Here is a 21,259-nt window from a genome sequence, read left to right on the forward strand (position 1 = left end):
TTTATAGTCTATTTTTTCTATTTTCGTAACTTACAAAATTAGTTTGTTTGAAAAAAACTTTTTTTGTTTAAAGACTACGATCCCTCTGGTGCCTAGCACAGCTGTATTGTCTGAGTGTTAAGTGTTGTGTGGCTGTTCTTTGTTCTGTGTGAAGAAGTTGGGTCATGACATCTCTTGCTTATTGCCGGAAGAAAATCCCAAAGATTGGATGTATAGGAATAGTGCCGGTTATTGGACTAATCCTTATTTAGATCATTTGGCATGATGGAGTGAAATTGTGTCACATTTTTCCTAGAAATTTAGATGCTGCTAGAGTTTTCTACCTGCTCCAGGTTTTCTTAACCCTTTATGCTCTTTACTGCAACAGGAAGTGGTGCATTCCAGCCTCAGCACACAACTCAAGCAGGAGGTCCTAGGAGAAAGGAGAGGTTAATCTATTAGGAAATAGATAGAGTTCCAATTTCATGTCCTGTAACTCACCCTTTGCCTGTTGTGACACCGCCTGGTACAAATTTTTTATCATAGTTTTACAACAATTCCAACTCGCCTTTGTTCGGCCTTTGAGTCGCAGACGCTTTTTGCATTTACCTAAAGGAGACGTCAATTCACCTGGACCCATCTTCCTCAGGGTTTTGTTGACTAGCCGTATATTCTCCGCTGTAGTGCACAGAACTTTGGCAGATATTCACCTGCCAGAAACAACCTGCATCCTTCAATACACAGATGACATCCTTGTTACAGGACTGACTGAGCAGGACTGTAACAAGGCGTCAGTGGTTGTTTGCAAGGACCTGGCTAAGGTTGGATTTAAAGCTTTACACCAGAAACTACAGTGGGTGAAACGAAAGGTCTCATATCTGGGCCATGTGCCTTGTGACTAGGTTTTTAAGACCTCAGACTGTGAAACAGATGCAGAGCTTCTTGGGATTGATGAACTACTGCCGAGCATGGATCCCTGACTGCACACAGCATGATAAAGTTTTGCGTAGTGCTAATGATCACAAAGCTCCTCCTCATTCTGTGGATTTCATTTCTGTCATGAAATGATTGACAGTTTTAGTGCCCTCAAACAGGCTATACAGTCTGCTTCAGCCTTAGGTCTTCCAAATTATGCTAAGCCTTTTCACCTTTATGTGCACGAACGTGGTGGTACGGCTGCGGGGATTCTCTCCCAGGAACATACGCCCTGTTGCGTATCTTTCCAAATCTTTAGACAACATAGCACAAGGGATGCCCTCGTGCTTGCATGTGGTGGCTGCTGGCTCCGGTGGTTCTGATGGTCTGGGATGCTGAGAAAATGGTGCTGTCACATCCTATGATACTGTACACCTCACATCAGGTAACAGCTATTTTACAGAACCTCAACACAACATATGACAGCACAACGTAGATCTGGTTATGAAACCACACTTTTAACAACAGAAAACTTAACCATTAAGCCTACTTCTCAGCCGGTTGTAAGATTACCTGATGAAATAGTTTAAGCTAAATCATTACCATACACATCTGCACAAGCTGTAGAGTTGGTGGCACTTACAAAAGCATGTCAGCTGTCTGAAGGTAAAGCAGTGACTATATACACTGATTCTAAGTATGCTTATGGTGTTGTGCATGATTTTTCTGAGACATGGATACAAAGACATTTTAAAACAGCTGATGGAAAGTCTATAACACATTTTATTCTTATAGGCGACCTTTTAAATGCTGTTCAACTCATATATTACCAATATACCAAATACTGATCCAAAACTAACATACCGTAATTTCCAGATTTATTCCAGATAATCCATATTTATGATGTGGTGCGACCCGATTCAATATATATGTGTATATATAAAGAATTTAATTGGTTCACCTTAACTAGTTCTGCAATTTCATTGGTCTAATGTTATGGGGCTCAGTTTTTTTGGCATGAAGCTTGTGAAATCGGGAAAAACCCAGAAAAAATCCATAAATTAGCCGCTTCATTGTCAAAGGGGCTCAGGAAAAGTAAGTGCAGTATGTTGTACAGTTTGATGTACCGTATTTTCCGGACTATAAGACGCTACTTTTTTCCCCACTCCGCGGCTTATAGTCCGGAAAATACGGTACATCAAACTGTACAACATACTGCACTTACTTTTCCTGACCCCCTTTCCAGCACCTAACATATGCCACCGGTAGGAAATTTAAGATACCTGTTGGTTATAGTTGACAGATTCAGTAAGTGGCCAGAAGCATTTGCATGCGCAACAGATAATGCTAAAACAGCTGTAAAATATATTAACGAAAGAGATCATCTCTAGGTTTGGTATTCCTAGTGTGATTGAAGATGATAATGGCACACCTTTTGCTTCTAAAGTAACACAACTTTTGGCTTAAAGCTTAGCAAATGATTGTTATTTTAATATTTCCTCTCACCCACAGTCAATTGGATTGGTAGAGAGAACAAACAGAACCATTAAGGAACGTGTTACTAAAGCCTGCATTGACACAGGCCGAAATTGGACTGTTGTTCTCCCGGTAGTACTCACAGAAATTAGCGTGACCCTATCTTCAACAAAAACAATTTTTTTTAAAGTTTAATGTTCAAACCTTTTCTCGACCCCATGGGTCGGGGGCCACACTGGCGTTTTTTCCTTAGGTAACCTGGAAGTGATGGTGGACGATTATGATTCTGCCCTGGTTGAAAAATTTTATTCTATTAGTGCTGATGTCTCACTAACTCTCTCTCTGCCCACAGATATGCCAACACAGCCTTTTGTGCCTAATCAGCAGGTCCTGATACAAAGTCTGAAACCTACAAGCACTGAGAAACATCACTGAAGCCTCATTATGTCTTGGAGAACATGAAATAACTGCTGAAGTTTTTTTGAGAAGATTAAGAATTTATTTACAAGTGTTGAACATTACTTTGTTTTAGGATTGATTCTTATATTGATTGTTGGGATTGTACTTTGTATGTTGCCATGTTTGATGGTAAGACAGGCCATAAAGGCCTTGATTGGAGTGGTAATGATGAAGAATTATATGCATGTAGGAACTAAATGAAATGAAATCTGTTGTTTTTTTGTTTTTCTTTATCTTTTCATTTGCAGTTTATATCACTGATCCTGTTCCCATGAAGAACATCCTATGTTATGGTGTTAGGCGCTAAATCATAAATGATTTAAAGTGGCCATTGTTAGTGTTAAGATAGGCCTCACACTGGTTCTCTTAACACATTCCTATGTTGTCTGTTCAGTGTCTATAGATCTTTACGATGTGAGCATGTAAGGTATACAGTCTTTGTGTGGGCTCACCCATCTCTGGTTACTATGTCTTCTAACTCAATCAGTAACTGTTTTATCTCAGTTTTTTTTTCCAGTGTGTATATATACTTGTCTGTTATCTGCATTAAACTGAGAAAGAACATATGCACCATTTTGTGTGCTGTGTAATTCTTCCCTGATGCACCATGAGCATCGTAGATCAAATGGGAAACCTCTCCAAGAATTAAGTTTTTGTTTGGGCATGATAAAAATCTATAATAACCTCCCTTTCAGCAGCTGCATCACTACCGGGTTTGGGAACTGCACTGTCTCGGATCGCAAGACCCTACAGAGGATAGTATAGACAGCTGAGAAGATCATCAGAATCTCTTTCCCCTCTATCACGTAAATTTAACCACACGCTGCATCCCTAAATGCCATTAGCATTGAGGAGACCCCACACACCTCTCACACACACTCTTCACTCCCTTACCACCAGGAAAGAGATTCAGAAGAATTTGGGAAGCACATCCAGACTGTGCAGGTTTTTTCCCCTCAAGCCATCAGGCTCCTCAACATACAGAACTGAACTGAAACTCACACGCACACACTCACTCAACTGTGTTACTGAGCTGCTACAAATCTGAACTCACATCCTCATTTTTTTCACACACATCCATGCCATCAGCACGACCCATTTTATAGTATTATGTTCTTATATATTATACATGCTGTTTTGCACATCTACTTGACTGCTACTTTTGCTGTTTTGCACAACCTTTTCTGTTTACATTTTGTGTTTATTTCAAGCACACTTGTATACAGTTCTCTTCTGCACATTGTACTGTATCACATACAGAAGGTTTACTGGCAGCACCATTTTGTGTTTTGTGTATCTGCACACTGTCTCATGTTGTCTGTTTGCACTGTCTTTTGTCTTGCACTGTTTGCACCAGGTTGCACTCGATGCACTTTATGTGGCTGGGACAAATAACTTTAGTCCTTAGCTCTGTGTTCTTGCATGTAGCTCTCTGTTGTGTGATGAAGCTCTATGTTGTTTTATGTAGCACCAGGGTCCTGGAAAAACGTTTCATTTCACTGTGTACTTTATCAGCTATATATATATGGTTAAAATGACAATAAAAGCTTATTGACATGGTATACAAAATACAAAATAAATAACTAGAAGAGAAAGAAGGGCTTGTCACTTGTCACAACAATAAGGTAAAATAATAGTCATGTGTTGGTTAACTTGCTTAGTACTGTAGTAATGTGGGATTGCAACTCTGGAATCTTTAAAAGTTAATTTTTAATATTTTCCAACATTTTCTAATTGGAACCCTCCCTTACAGGTGCTTTAACATTCCATCAGAACTCCCTTTTTAACCTGTTTTCTACACATACTGTCACATATGTGTGCTGATTATTTATTGTTCTTGCAAGTAGGTTACAGTAGGTATTCAGTAGGTTTACTGAAAGCGCCATTTTGTGTTTTGTGTATCTGTCCTATACTGTCTCGTGTTGTTTGTTGTCTTTTGTTTGCACTATTTGCAATAGGTTGCACACTTTGCACTTGATGTGGATAGGACAATTTACTTTCAGTAACAAAACCGCTAACAAAACAAAAAAGACAAGATAGTCTCAGTTTAGGCCGTGCACATGTGGCGTGTGTGGTCACGTGACTTTCCTGCGTACAGCGCGGAGACCAGGCGAAGATGGACGCCGAGCAGATCGACACTGAACTGGTAGCCAAAAAATGCTTGGCATGATATTTATATGGCGATGTTTTAGCTCTACGATGACCAACACTGAGCCGAGAGATGAATTGTGCAATATTTAGCAATATGACACATCTGTAACAGCTTTCATTGGTTTATTTTATGTTTCGTTCACTTCTGCCCCGTCGCTTTCCTTTTCCTCCTACTCAAGCCGTGACACACACCCACTTCGCGCCAACGCGTAACCCGCGCATTGGCGAACCTTTACCTGGCAACCCTTCGCTACCACACACGCCGTCAACTCTGCCCGGTTAACAGACACGATAAATATATATATATATATTTGCTGTTTTAAAAAAATAGCTGTAATTCCAAAACAGTTGTTTTTGTTAAACGAGGTGAATTAAATCTAAAAGTCTACACTTCAATCACGCATTGAATGCTTCATTGTGGTGTACAGAGACAAATACTTTTTTTTCAAATACAAATTGTCCAAATAATTAGGAACTGACTATGTGATCTGGAACTGAGCGTATCGTTTAACACAGGTTACTGCAAAACTTATACTTAACTGCCACATTTTGGATTTCTCCACCACACACACCTAACATACACAGAAAGTTGGTGTCTATATTTGTCAATATAATAGTTTAGCTAATTAAAATACATGACATTCCTTAGTCGCAAGGTGGTTACTGCTTAATGTCTTGTGTATAATTTTTCCAATTAAATTTCGCATCACTAAAAATATTCCTTAATTGTCAAACCTTTTCATAGGTTTGTCTCACCTCATTATTTGGTCTGTTTCATTCATACCAGTTTCTCACTTTTCTTTATAAGTATAGTTGACTGACAAAAATCTGATCAGTCCAAATGAACTTCTCACAATTTAGCTTCAGTTAACAAGTTATTAATTTGTTAGTCACATTTTCCCAATCAATATATTTTTCTGGATGATTATTCGCTTGAGGTATTCACATAATCTGGCATTCTGTAGTTCAAGTCACTACCAGACACTCCATTTTCAAAAAAACACCATGGCCTTCAAACACGGCTGCCACAGACACCTGCTCCAAACACACACTTGCACATTAACAAACCCGCATGTTGATTAGTTACCAGTTACACATTTATTAGAGCAAGAGTTTAAAAGGACTTATTTAGGTAATTGCAAAAAAATGGTTCAGTTGACTTTATCCTGTTGTTTCTAAAGACTTTGCTCTGTGTTTTGTTTGTGGCATTTGGATTAGTCTGCCTGCTTATTATATAACCTTATCTTCAATTGCATCTGCCATCCTCATTATAACAGGACATTCTGAGGACAGTAAAATTACAATCCATTGCAAATTCATTTGACAAATCAAGATTTCAGGTTGCTTATTTAATAAGTTTAATATTCCAGAGATAAAAGCAAGGACCAGGCCTCAGGTAATGACAGTACAAAATCTTTACAGTTCAGAAATTGTTGATTAAGGAACCTTGTGAACAGACCACTTAAAACAAAGGTGACATAAAGGTTCAAAAAATAAAAAATAAATGACGACATGCCAAATAAACAATTGACCATTATGGAAGCTATTTGTTGTTCTTTGTTGAACCTTCTTTTCTGAACTCCAAGGTCTTTTCTGGAGCACATTTGATTAGACACAATTATGGGTAGTGGTTGAGTCATCAATATTTTTGGTCCATGCTAGTGGAAGAGAGAGAGAGAGAGAGTAAATTTTTCTATATCAAATATTTCATTTGTGTTAATGTTTGTAAAAGTATTGACATGAGACCGTAAGGCTATGAAGACCAAAAGTATTTACTTAAGACTAAACACAAAACATTTAATTTCCACAATGTTACATTCCAACATATTTTTACTTTATTATGAAAAAGTCAATTAATATTGTTACTTTCACTACCATAACTAAGCACAACCAAATTCAAACGTAATATAAAACAAAAGCGCTCATGAGGGCAAAAACAAATTAAAATCGATTTAGACTGTACGATCAAGCTTTAGCTATCAGATTTATTCATTTTATATAAAAGAAACCAATTACATTTGCGTCCACATTAAATAAAGTTTTACATGCTACGAGATAAAATGCATCTTAAAGCGACCAGATCATAGTAAATAAACGATGTTTAAAAATGATGTAAGACTGCAATGATGTACACGACTGTGGCGTTTCAGAAAGGGGGAAATAACTAGCATCAGTCCTAATGGATAAATCAAAGCGTGAAATCTAAAACATTGACTCAACACAAGCTTTAAGGAGAAATAAACGAAGCAACTCAGAACGCTATGAAAGTACAAGATAGCTAACAAGCTTATGCATATTTTGAATGATCAATGTACACTATATCGTGTCCCCGAACAACAGTTTGCATGAATAAGTCAGAACGCTTGGAAGCCATGCGCCTGTCCAATAAGTGCGTTTATTGTCCGCCATTTTATTTTTTTGCAATATTTAATAACGACCACATGGCGCATCGTGTCCGGTAGAGCTCTGATTAAATGTGTAGACAACCTGACGACTTGCACCCACCCCGTTGGTTTTAACATGGGCCTCCGTATCCACCTCTACCGTATCCAGAAGCCCCACCGCGAGGATAAGGGGCTACGCTCCGATACGTGTTTCCGCCTTTAATGGGCCCGTAACCAGACGACTGCTGGTTATATCCACCACCAAAGTCATTATAGCCATTGTTACCACCATAGCCTCCCATCTGATCACTGTATGCGCCTTCATATCCCCCTCCGTAGGGACCGCCATATGCGCCGCAATAACCCCCATCGTAGCCACCCGAGTAGCTGTTGTAGCCATCTCTTCCGCCACCGAAGCCATTTTGATTTCTACTTGCTCCGCCGCCTCTTCTGCCTCTGCTAACCCGGGAGCCACCAGCAGCCTGTATTTCTTGTTTAGTGAGTGCTTTCTTCACTTCGACTTTGTGCCCATTTATCGAATGAAACTTGAGCACGACTGCCTTATCGGCAGAATCATCGTCCTCAAAGTGTACAAAACCAAAGCCACGCTTCTTGCCGGTATCTTTATCTGTGATAACTTCTGCTTTCTCGATTACACCAAACTGGGCAAAATATTCATTTAGGTCCTCTTCTGCGATATCTTCTTTCAGACCCCCAACAAATATCTTCTTTACTTTGGCAAGAGCTTCTGGTTTGCCCGCGTCTTCACGAGCCACTGCTCTTTTTAAGTCCACGGTTTTACCATCTACTGTGTGTGGCCTCGCTGCCATTGCTGCATCAGCTTCCTCAACGCTGGAGTAGGTTACAAAGCCAAAACAGCGAGACCGCTGAAGCTGGTCATTTTGAACAACAACGCAGTCGTTAAGCTGCCCATACTGGTCGAAATGAGCACGGAGTCCTTCGCTAGTAGTTTGAACATTTAATCCACCAACAAAAAGTTTGCAAAGCTGATCCATTCTAGCGTGCGTTTAGCGGCGTCTTAGAGAACACTGGCGTACTTTACACTGTCGCGTTAATGACGTCATCAAAAAGCCTACCTTCAAATCACTAGTTAAAAAGTTAAAATCGGCGGAAGTTCATGGTAATCTTCAAAATGCTGGTTTAGTGCACAAATATTATGCATGAAAGACGAACGATTTAAATTATATAAAAGTTTAACGGTGGTAAAAGGAAACATTTTGGAAAAAAGATAATTTGATAATCACGATCATTTGAAAATCGGATAATCACGTTTTGATATTAGTAATTGATATTGATCACCAAATAATATATATCAATACATGCATATTTTATAATTCAATTGTAAATTTTTGTTTTTATTTTAATCACCATGCTGGTCTATTTTTAATTATTTATTCATTCATTATTTAGTGATCCATTTATACACTTTTATTAACCACGTCATCCTTGTAGTGATCCAATAGTAATTAGAGTAAAACCAGACAGCAGCAACAAATGTTTCTCAAAAAACTGATCACAGGAATAAAAAAGAATAAATCAACAAGCTTAAAGCACCTTTTTGACAATTTTCATAAAAAGCTTCTTATTTAAAAGTGTGGTTTTATTTGAATTTATGTTCTGTTCTGCTTAAATAATTTTTATTCTATATTTGTTCATTTTTATTATTTATGAGTATATGCTGTACCAGGCTGTTCCGACATCACATGTTGCATCACAAGTTAATATAATGTACCTAAGGAGACGCTTTCTCTAAATCCACAAACACACAATGCGACTCCTTCTGACCTTCTCTATACTTCTCATCAACATTCTCAAAGCCAAAAATGCGTCTGTGGTACTCTTCCTCGGCATGAAACCATACTGTTGCTCACAGATGGTCACCTCTTCTCTCAGCCTGGCTGCAACTACTCTTTCCCATAACTTCATAGTGTGACTGAACAACCTAATTCCTCTGTAGTTACTGCAGGTCTGCACATCTCCCTCATTCTTAAAAACCGGTACCAGCACACTCCTTTTCCATTTCTCAGGTTAGCTCTCACCTTCCAAAATCTTTTTAAACAATCAACAAGATTCTGGTTAGGAACTCCACTGCCATCTTTCCTAAAAATCTCCACACTTCTACTGGTATGCCATCTGGTCCTACCGATTTATAAGACAGAATAAACATTAAACACAGGTACAATTATACTAACAATTCACTAACAGACACAAACAGACATTTTTGTAAACCAGCTGCCAAAAATAGTGTCTAACACCTGGATACCCATATTATATTGCAAAGAAATTTAGTAAATACAGTGGGGCAAAAAAAATATTTAGTCAGCCACCAATTGTACAAGTTCTCCCACTTAAAAAGATGAGAGAGGCCTGTAATTTTCATCTTTAACTATGAGAGACAAAATGAGAAAAAAAATTCCAGAAAATCACATTGTCTGATTTTTAAAGAATTTATTTGGAAATTATGGTGGAAAATAAGTATTTGGTCACCTACAAAAAAAGCAAGATTTCTGGCTCTCACAGACCTGTAACTTCTTCTTTAAGAGGCTCCTCTGTCCTCCACTTGTTACCTGTATTAATGGCACCTGTTTGAACTTGTTATCAGTATAAAAGACACGTGTCCACAACCTCAAACTGTCAGACTCCAAACTTTACTATGTCCAAGACCAAAGAGCTGTCAAAGGACACCAGAAACAAAATTGTAGACCTGCACCAGGCTGGGAAGACTGAATCTGCAATATATCCTACTGTCACTGTCATTAAAATATTCAAAGAATCTGGAGAAATCTCTTTGTGCAAGGCACAAGTCCAACAATTAAGAACCATTACATTAAAAATAGGCACGAATCAAAAAAAGAAAAAAAAAAAAAGGGCTCAGATTTTTATTGTCTTGAACACAATTTGCTGTGCTATCCATGAAAGCAGGTTAAAGCTCTATCATTCAAAGAAGAAAATATATGTTAACATTATCCAGAAATCCTTACTTCTTTGAGCCAATATGGACTAAGGCAAAGTGTAAAACTGTTTTGCGTTCAGGAATTATAAATTCTTTATGAAAACCATGAATGTCGCATCATTTGTACTAAAGAGGAGATAGACCATCCTGTTTGTTATTAGTGCTCAGTTCTTAGTTTAGGCACCAGAAAGGCACCATCAATGCTGAAAGGTATATACAGGTTTTGAGTGACATATGTGTCCATTAGAATAAAGGCTTTTATAGGGAAAGCCTTGCATATTTCAGCAATACAATGCTAAATTGCATACTGCATCAATTACAACAGCATGGATTTGTAATTAAAGAGACTGGGCGTTGAACTGGCCTGCCTAAAGTTCAGAGCTTTTAACAATTGAAAACTGTTGATGCATCATGAGATGAAAAATCTGACAAAAAGGACCAGGTCTGTTGAGTATGTAGAAGACAAAAATGGGGCAACATTCCTCTTCCAAAACTCCAGCAACTGGTCTCCTCAGTTCCCAGACTGTGTTAAAAGAAAAGCGGTACAACACAGTGGTTAACAGGGCCATGTCTCAATTTTTTTGCCATGTGTTGTTGCCATCAAATTAAAAATTAAAAATTACTCTTTTTTTCTTAAAATGTGTTCCGTTGTGAATAAAATGTGGTTTTATGAGATTTGCAAATTACTGCATTCTGTTTTTATTAGCATTTTACCCAGCATTCCAACTTTTATGATTTGAGGTTGTAAAGGTACATAAGGAAGCATTAGAGATGCTAGTAGCATGGGATGGGTGTAGTCATTTTATTGTATTAATCAGTTATCATTATGTTTTTTTTTATTTGAAATATGAATAAAATGTTAAATTATGAGCGTGTGTGTGTGTGTGTGTGTGTGTGTGTGTGTGTGTGTGTGTGTGTAAAAACTAAAACAAATAAACTGTCTGCTTCTTGTGAAGGATTCTGTTCCTGTTTGAAGCCATAAAGTATAATGCCAGACCAATTAAAACAAATAAAAAGGAGAATGAATGATGGGCATATCGCTTTGTGATCTTTGGCATAGTGTAAATCTGGTCTTATCAGAAAACAGGACTTGTTTCAGTCGCTCAACAGTGCAACCAATATGCTTTCTATTGAATTTTCAACTCGAATCTAAATTGTTTTCCCCATAAATAACAAGTGATTGATGCTAATGATTTCAATAATTTGCTCGTTTAAAACACACTATATTTTCCAGAACCATGGGAAATGTCTTTCAACATGGCTGTTTGTTAAATGAGAAACTACACAATGCATTAGTTAATGTTAAAATAATTTTTGCCATCTAAAACATATTAATCGCTGCAATAATGATACAACAAAATCTTTGAAGATTATATAAGTACAAACAGCAATCTTTTTTTGGTCATGCAATGTATGAGCAATTTACTCTCATTGCATGGTTTTAAAAACTTTTTTTGCACAAAATGGAAATCATCATCTTGTGAGACCAAGGACATAGAGTATGTGCAGTAGATAAGGCCAGTTGGATAGCCTTTTACTTGAACATATGGGTGATAAGCACACCACTTTCAGGACGACACACACTAAGGGTTACAGGGAAATTGCCAAGCAGCTTAGTGAAAAAAGGTCCACTGTTGGAGCAATCATTAGAAAATGGAAGAAGCTAAACATGACTGTCAATCTCCCTCGGACTTGGGCTCCATACAGGATCTCACCTTGTGGGGTCTCAATGATCCTAAGAAAGGTGAGAAATCAGCCCAGAATTACACGGGAGGAGCTGGTGACCACCGTTGACCTGAAAAGAGCTGGGACCACCGTTTCCAAGGTTACTGTTGGTAATACACTAAGACGTCATGGTTTGAAATCATGCATGGCACGGAAGGTTCCCCTGCTTAAATGTGTTTGGAGGAAGAAGAATGATGAGTACCACCCCAAAAACACCATCCCTACTGTTAAGCATGGGGTTGGTAGCATCATGCTTTGGGGGTGTTTTTCTGCACATGGGACAGGGTGACTGCACTGTATTAAGGAGAGGATGACGGGGGCCAAGTATTGCAAGATTTTGGGGAACAACCTCCTTCCCTCAGTTAGAGCATTGAAGATGGGTCAAGGCTGGGTCTTCCAACATGACAATGACCCGATACTTGGTGTGACATCTGGAAATAGAAAGGAAGACAGAGAAATGTGGTGGTGGAATGAGGAAGTACAGGAAATCATAAGGGATCGGCAGAGAGATGAGAAAAGTAGGCGGGAGTACAAGAAGATGCGACAGCAGGTGAAGAGGGATGTGGCAAAAGCCAAGGAAGAGGCATATGGGGAGCTGTATGAGAAGTTGGACACTAAGGAAGGAGAAAAGGATTTGTACCGATTGGCCAGGCAGAGGGACTGAGCTGGGAAGGACATGCTGCAAGTTAGAGCAATAAAGTATGGAGATGGAAATGTGTTGACTAGTGAGGAGAGTGTGTTAGGAAGGTGGATGGAGTATTTTGAGCTGTTGAATTAGGAAAATGAGAGAGAAAGAAGGTTGGATAATGTGGAGATAGTGAAGCAGGAAGTGGATAGGATTAGAACACGAACAAGCTAATCAAATACGCCTTCAACAGTCAGAGGTTACTAAGAGTAACAATACAGAGGTGTAAAATAGCGAACGCAATGTCTGATGCTGTAATATGCTTTGGCCCCATCCCAATGTGGCGTGGTGATTTAGCTTACAGCAGGTTATGGTCGCTGAACTGCTGGATGTCTGAGTGGTGCTTCAAAAACAATGTGGGCTTTATAGATAATTGGAGCAATTAATTGTTGGTGTTATTAATATTTATTTTGATAATCAGAAAGACTCCTTAAGAAGAGCAGTTGTGTCTATTCTAGATTCAGTAGGAATTAATCAGAATATTATAGGACCCACTCATAGTGGTGGGCACACTCCTGATTTGATATTAACATTTGGATTCAATATAAAAAATAAAGTCATATTTCCACAGTCTGAGGCTATTTCAGATCATTACATCATCTTTTAAAGTCTGCCTCAGTCATTGCATTAGTACCCCGCCATTACCGTGTTACCGACGTTACCGTGTTAAGCGTATATTCACGTCAACCGGAGTTGTCAACATTAATTAGATCTCCGTCTGACCCCACAGGGTTCGATGGGGCCACTAAATGTCTAGAATCAATGTTCCGTTACACTCTAGATGAAGGTATAATGACCATACATGTACCTTAAATCAGACCACCTGGAAATTAGAATGTACATGGCATTAAACCAAATGGACAGTATTTCAAATAGCATGGAAGGAGAACTTCCTGAATTATAGAAAAACTCTTAGTGCTGCTATATCAGTATCTTTTTCTACCCTCACATAAAATTACAAGCATAATCATAGATTTTTATTCAGCACTGTAGCAAAATTAACAGGAAATAAAAGCACTGCACTAACACTAATGCACACCATTAATTGGTAGTAATGATTTCATTAACGTTTAAATAATAAAGTTTAAAACATCAGGCAAAAAAATCCAGACAATTAATATAAATCCAAACTATTTTATAAATAACCCTGTAGACAGCAGTGTAATTATAACAGCCAATCAATGACAAAGTTTTACTCATATTCAAGAGAATGGCTTTATTTCATTTATTTCCTTCATCATCAACTTGTATTTTCGATTCCTTTGCTTACAAGTTTCTTCAAAAAGATAATTCCAGAAGGAATTAAACCTGTTCTAATAATAATAAAAAAACTCTTCCATCAGCACTGGTTATGTACCTAAATCCTTCAAACTGGAAGTTATCAACCCCCTAATTAAGAAACCTGACCTTGACCCTTGTCAGCTGTCCAACTATAGGCCAATATCAAACCTCTCCTTTATCTCCAAGATTTTAGAAATGGTTGTAGCACAGCAGTTATGGTCACATTTACTTAGGAATAACATTTTTGAAATGTATCAGTCAGGATTAAGGCCTCATCATTGATAGAGACAGTGCTAGTTACGGTGATCAAATGACCTGTTTTTGGCCTCTGATCAGGGTTTTGTCTCTTTGCTTGTTTTGCTTGACTTTAGTGCAGCTTTTGACACCATTGATCATAATATCCTCCCTGCTAGACTAGAAAATGTTGTTTGAATTAAAGGGAACAGCTCTCTCCTGGCGTAGGTCTTAGTTTACTGATCGCTATCAGTTTTACTGATGTAAATGGTGAGTTTTCCACACTCTCTGAGGTAAACTTTGGTGTTCCACAAGGATCTGTCTTAGGCCCACTGCTTTTCTCCTTGTATATACTGCCTCTGGGTGAAATTATACATAAACATGGTATTCGCTTCCATTGCTATGCTGATGATACACAGTTGTATGTTAAAGCAAAGCCAGATAAGAGAGAACAATGCTTAACAATGCTTAACAATGTTGAGGAGTGTTAAAGGACATTAGACAGTTGATGCTTGATAACTTCCTTCTGCTCAACTCGGATAAGACGGAAGTACTTTTACTAGGACCACATGCAGCTAGAAGTGAACTTTCCAAATACGTAGCCTCTCTGGATGTGTTTCTGTCTAAGTGTGTACAGCAGTCAAAGATCTTAGTGTGACATTTGACTCTAGCTTTTCTTTGAGGCACATGTGAATAATATTACCAGGATTGCCTACTTTCACCTTAGAAATATTGCTAAAATTACAAATATGATGTTACAGGATGCAGAAAAACTAGTTCTTTTGTTACATCTAGACTAGACTACTGTAATGCTTTACTGTTTGAGTGTTCGAGTAAGTGCATAAATAAGCTTCAGTTAGTTCAAAATGCAGCAGCAAGGGTCCTTACTAAATCTAGAAAATATGAAAATATTATCCCCTATGCAGGCTATTTGTTGGTACCTTAAACATTCATACAACATAAATTTAATAATCCATATTTAATAATCCATATCCTTCTTTCTGTCACCCCTCTTCTCTTTTTATCAGTAAGGGGATTTCTAAATGGGCTATTGACACAAAATATCCACCAGATGTAGCCATCAAGCCAAATGAAACCACTCAGGCAGAACTTCAGGAAGACCTTGCATCGCATCGCATCAAATCAAATCAAATCAAATCAAATCAAATCAAATCAAATCAAATCTTCTTGGTCACATACACATACATACAGGGTACGACATGCAGTGAAATGCTTTTTACGACGGTCCGGCATGAGGGAATAAAACAGGGTGACATTTTTTTTTTTAAATAAAACAAAGAAAAAGAAGGTATAAAATAAATTATAAAAACTCTATAAAAATAAGAATATATAAAGATATAAAGATATATATATATATATATATATATATATATATATATATATATATATATATATATATATATATATATATATATACACACAAAAGCGTAAAGTGTTTCATAAAGTTCCATAAAGTTCCATAAAGTGTCCGTGTGCGGTCTGGTGTGGTGTAAAGTGTCCATATATGTCCGTGTGCGGTATGGTGTGGTGTAAGGTGTCCATAAGTGTCAGTGTGCGGTATGGTGTGGTGTAAACTGTCCCTAAGTGACCGTGTGCAGTATGGTGTGGTGTAAAGTGTCCATAAGCGACCGTTTGCAGTATGGTGTATTGTAAAGTGTCCGTGTGCGGAATGGTGTGGTATAACAATATAAAATGCAAAGTGCACTGTGCTGTGCGAGTCCAGTGTCTAAAGTGTCGTAGCACGAAAAGTGAGATATGTGCAGGGAAAAAGGTCTGATGATGCAGAGAGTGGGCCGGTTTTTTAGATCCTGGGTGTTTCCTGGTTTAGACTCTGAATGGCCTGCAGGAAGAAGCTCCTCCTCATTTTCTCTGTGTTCGCTATCAGGGAGCGGAAGTATTTCCCCGAACGCAACAAAGAAAAGAGTCCATTGTTGGGATGGCTGAGGTCCTTCACAATCTTCCTGGCTCTGGTCCGGCACCACGTGCTGTAGATGTCCTGCACGTTAGGGAGCTCGGTGTGGATGGTACGTTCAGCTGAACGCACCACCCTCTGGAGGGCTCGTCCCTGGGGAGCTCCAGTGCCAAGGGTGAGGGTGAATTAAGTGTGTTTGCCCACCCCTACGGTCTGTCAGACAGGAAGTTAGAGATCCATTGACACAGCGGCAGGCTGAGTCCTGAGTCCCAGGACCTCCAACTTAGAGGTGAGTGTGGAGGGAATTATGGTGTTAAATCATCAGCAGGTACTGTTGTTTAAAAAAAAAAAAAACTTTAAGCAATGCACTGAACCACCATTGCATCCATGCACGCTCACCACGCAAGACTCCATTGCTGAACAGAAAGCAAGTTGAGGCTCGGTTAAAGTTTGCGAAAGAGCATTTGGAGAAGCCTGTGGATTATTGGGAGACTATAGTATGGTCAGATGAAAGCAAAATTAAAATTTTTGGCAGTCATTCTACACACAATGTTATTAGAAGTAATGGCACTGCCCACCACCCCAAGAACACCATACCAACAGTTAAGTTTGGGGGTAAAAGCATCAAGGTTTGGGGCTGCTTTTTAGCAAGGGGTACTGGCAGACTTCATATTATTGAAGGCAGGATGAATGGAGAAATGTACCAGGACATTCTGGATAAAAATCTGCTGCCATCTACCAGAAAGCTGAAAATGAAAAGGGGGTGGACATTTCAGCAAGACAATTATCCCAAACACAAGGCCAAGGAAACAAAGATGTGGTTTCAAAGAAAGAAAATCAAGTTGCTTGAATGGCCCAGTCAATCACCTGACCTAAATCCCATAGAAAATCTATTAAGAGAACTGAAGTTCAAAGTTCATAAAAGAGGCCCAAGGAACCTTCAAGATTTAAAGACCATTTGTGTGGAAGAATGGGCCAGAATCACTCCTGAGCATTGCGGACGACTGGTCTCTCCATACAAGAGGCGTCTAGAAGCTGTAATCACCAACAAAGGCTTTTCTACAAAGTATTAAATAAAGAACATCTTTATTACTTTCTACAAAGTATTAAATAAAGAAAATTTTTTCTTTACTTCCTCATTCCACCACAATGTCTCTTTGTCTTACTTTTCAGCACCACTTCACCACCACCGAGCCCCTGTCTGACCTCTTCCCTGAATCTCACACTACAGTCTTCCTCCTTCAGTTTCCACCATCTTATTCTTCTTTCAGTCCTTACTCTCCTCCTCTTCTTCTTCACCTCCAAAATCATCCTACAGACCACCATCTGATGCTGTCTAGCTACACTGTCCGCTGCCAACAGTCTCCAGTCTCCTTCAGGTTGCATCTCCTACAAAGAACATCTTTGTGTGCACCTTCCTCCACTCTTATACGTCACCCTATGCTCCTCCTTCCTCTTAAAGTACGTATTCACCACTGCCATTTCCATCCTTTTAGCAAAATCTACCACCATTTGCCCCTCCACATTCCTCTCCCTAAGGCCATACCTACCCATTACCTCCTCATCACCTCTTTTCCCTTCACCAACATACCCATTAAAATCTGCCCCAATCACTTATCTTTCTTTCCTAGGTAGACTCTCCACCACCTCATCTAACTCACTTCAAAATACTTCTTTCTCCTCCATCTCACAGCCCACTTGAGGAGCATAGGCACTTAAGACATTAATCATCACCCCTTCAGCTTCCAGCTTCAGGTGCATCACTCTGTTCACCTCCACTACATTCTGCCTGTACTCTTCCTTCAGAATCACCCCTACACCATTTCTCTTTCCATCCACAACATGAAAAAAAAACAAAACAGTTTAAACCCACCTCCAATGTTCCCTGCCTTACTCCCTTTCCACATGGTCTCCTGAACACACAACATGTCTACCTTTCTCCTATCCATCATATCAGCTAACTCTCTCCCTTTACCAGTCATAGTACCAACATTTAAAGTCCCAACCCAAACCTCCACTCTCCTACACTTCTCCTTTCCCTGTCGCCTCTGTAGATGTCTTCCTCTTTTCCTTCTCCTCCTTCAACCAACAGTAGCCCGATTTTCACCGGTACCCTGTTGGCTGGCAATACCTCTGGCGGTCGTTGGTAACCCGGTTCTCGAACAATCCAGTATAAAATTTTGGTTTGTGGTCCACATATTTGATTTAGCATAAGTTTTTTACGCTGGATGCCCTTCATAACACAACACTCCCCATTTATCCGGGCCTGGGACCGGCACTAAGAGTACACTGGCTTGTGCAACTGGCTTGTGTAATTGGCTTGTGAGTGCACTGGCTTGTGCAACCCTAATGGCTGAGTTTTGTATTTTCTACAAATAAATGCTTTAAAGGACAATGTGTTTATTTGGTAGTTTATATTATTACATTATTTGGTAGTTTCATTTCTTTCAAAAATGTTCATTTTACCTAATTGAAAACCAAAAAATTTTGCAGGGGTCTTTTAATTTTTCCCCAGAGATTTATGTCTGCCATTTTAACTCAGAGAAGCATTTATGTAAATTGGTGGTTTCTGAGGGTGGTAATTCTAATAAACGTATTATCTGCATGAATTTATCTGAATATAATGAGAGAATGTCATGTGTTTGCCAAGCTGTCATTAAAGCTAAATGTAGCTACTTTGGCCAATCTGAAATAATAATAAAAAAAAAACAATATTATATCAATAAAAACAATAAAAATAAAGAAAAACAACTGAAGGAGAGGGTGTGTTCAAACTCTTGACTGGTACTGTACTGTATACACACACACACACACACACACACACACACAGAGACACACACACACACACACAGAGACACACACACACACACACACACACACACACACACACACACACACACACATATATATATATATATATATATATATATATATATATATATATATATATATATATATATATATATATATATATATATATATATATATATAAAATAACATAATATAATATAACCAAACTGAACTGTCAGGATAGAAAATGATTTTTAGAGAGTTGCATATATGTATGTGCATGTTTATGTTAATATATTATACAAAATCAAAATATGATTGTTTAAATATGATTGTTAATAAAATATAATTGCTTATATTACAACAGAATGTGTTAATTAAACGTAGTAATTTAGTAATTTGAAAACATTTGTCAAAAAGAAATTACAAAAAAAAAGAAAAAATTATATATATATATAAAATGTTTTTTCATTTCCTACGTAGTTCCGTTTTTTTTTTTAGGAAAGAGCCTATTGAAAACACCTACTTCCGTTCCGTGGGACGATTCTGTGAATCACGGGGCGAATCAGAAACCTCAGCAGGCGGAACAAGCGTGGGCCTTGTTTAACTGTTATGGGAAGCTTTGGATGAGGTCTTAAGAGTTATTATTTAACCTGTGTTTTTTGCTTTACTTTTCTACCCGTGTTCTCCCCTGAATACAGGCTGAACGTTCGATGTTTTTTAAGGTAAATAGAATGACAAAACTTTACTGTTTTTAAAATAACCGTTTAGGTAGTGACACTTGGAAATATCTTACGATTAACCAACTAACTAACTAACAAATGAACAACCCGTTATTATTTTATCTGTCCACAGACTTTGAATTTCTCTGTAAAACTGCTCTGTATTACATAATCCACAGTTAATTTAACGAATTACATGAGTTACTAAGTGCTGTAGAACAGAAACGTGAAAGACTTGGATAAGATCGCCGTTATATACTTATATATTTTTACGATACCCTTTACGCCTAATTCATTTCTGCAATTTTAATCAGCGGATATTGTGGCATTAGAATGTGTGTATGTGCTGGTGGGATTTTGACCGTGCAGTAATTGTTAAAAAGATCTCAGAATAAACATGAATCGATAAATGGGCTACAGTGAAAGAAGACTCCGGTTTTTGTCAACCAAGAACAGAAGCTGAGTCTGTATTGGGCTCACCAAGACATTTTAAGGCTGGAAAAACATAGCCTGGGAAATTATTATTTCTGATGAGGGTCAGAATTTGGAGCCTCTTGTTTGAATCCTTGATCTTAACCTGGCTTGTTTCTAAATTTCAGGTTGGTGGATGTGGTTTACTGGTGTGGGGATTGTTTTCAAGACATCCTTTTTACATCTCTTACATCATCACTTAATCAATGCTTGAGTTTCACAGCCTGTTTATGTATCGTTACAGATGACATGCTTTTTTCGATGGCCATATTACCCATCATCTAATGGTTTAATCCGGCATGATATGCACCATGGCACAAAGCAAAAAACGTCTCCCAGTTTCTCCCAGGGCGTTCCCAGTTACCGGATAAGAATGAATTAGAAAGCATTTGGGATGTGTACAAGAAGAGTGGAAGATTAATAGCATGAAAGTGCCCCTAAAAATATGCAGGAATTATGTTATGAAACCATGTCAACATGGACCAGAATCTGAAAGAATGTTTCTTGTACAATTAGTGCCACAAGCAATGAGGCTGTTATGATTGAAAAGAAAGGACCTATAAAGTTCTTGGTTATATATGGTACAATAGAAATAATCTTTTTTCTTTTTAAGAGTTTAGTATACTGTAACTTTTATCTGTGCACTGTATTTGCACAAGCTGATCAATATTTTGTTGTGTCCAACATGAATCTTAGACTACAGCTTATGTAGCACTGTTATGACAGTATTTAAGGAACAACATGTACTTGCAACAAATGCACTTACTTTAATGATATAATCTAAATTATTTCCTATTAGATTTCCTGAAACTGAAGCTGAATTTCTGAACTGGTGAGGGCTGCATTTGGAGCAGCATTATCAACGTGCCTTATCTGGACGCATTATCAACGTGCAATATATTTGGATCTTTTAATAACGTGAATTAATACAGTGGAATACGTGCCTGACTCAACCTCTCCAATGGAATTGTTTTTTAAGGACCTGATTTTTTTCTAAAGTATCCAAAATTGGGAATTTGTAAGTAGTACTATACACTAGCATTTGAAGGGAAACATTTCCTCAAAATGGATCAGCAAGCA

At 38.2% G+C, this 21,259-nt stretch overlaps 1 protein-coding gene and 1 pseudogene across 5 annotated transcripts in view; one reads left to right on the forward strand and one right to left on the reverse strand.

Moving 5' to 3' along the window:
• Positions 1-6,314: 6,314 nt before the first annotated feature.
• On the reverse strand, positions 6,315-8,451 carry LOC310736689 (heterogeneous nuclear ribonucleoprotein A0 pseudogene; annotated as a pseudogene). The gene is made up of 2 exons (XR_014538198.1): positions 7,486-8,451; positions 6,315-6,638 (listed from the first exon to the last, which is right to left on the reverse strand). The product of XR_014538198.1 is annotated as a heterogeneous nuclear ribonucleoprotein A0 pseudogene (transcript).
• Positions 8,452-19,534: 11,083 nt separating this feature from the next.
• The window catches only part of diaph2 (diaphanous-related formin 2), a 322,782-nt gene continuing 321,057 nt past the window's right edge, over positions 19,535-21,259 (forward strand). For 2 of the 4 annotated variants that reach the window (XM_083560212.1, XM_083560213.1), the window contains exons 1-2: positions 19,536-19,711; positions 20,979-21,259. The exon at positions 20,979-21,259 is cut by the window's right edge and continues 72 nt beyond it. In XM_083560212.1, the coding sequence (XP_083416338.1) occupies positions 21,245-21,259 (15 nt within the window). In that variant the 5' untranslated portion in view covers positions 19,536-19,711; positions 20,979-21,244. Of the gene's footprint in view, positions 19,712-20,978 lie in introns of all 4 variants that reach the window. The other 2 variants (XM_083560215.1, XM_083560214.1) reach the window with 2 other exon arrangements.

The sequence above is a fragment of the Silurus aristotelis genome (genome assembly GCF_946808225.1).
Source record: "Silurus aristotelis genome assembly, chromosome: 14".
NCBI classification, from domain to species: domain Eukaryota; kingdom Metazoa; phylum Chordata; class Actinopteri; order Siluriformes; family Siluridae; genus Silurus; species Silurus aristotelis.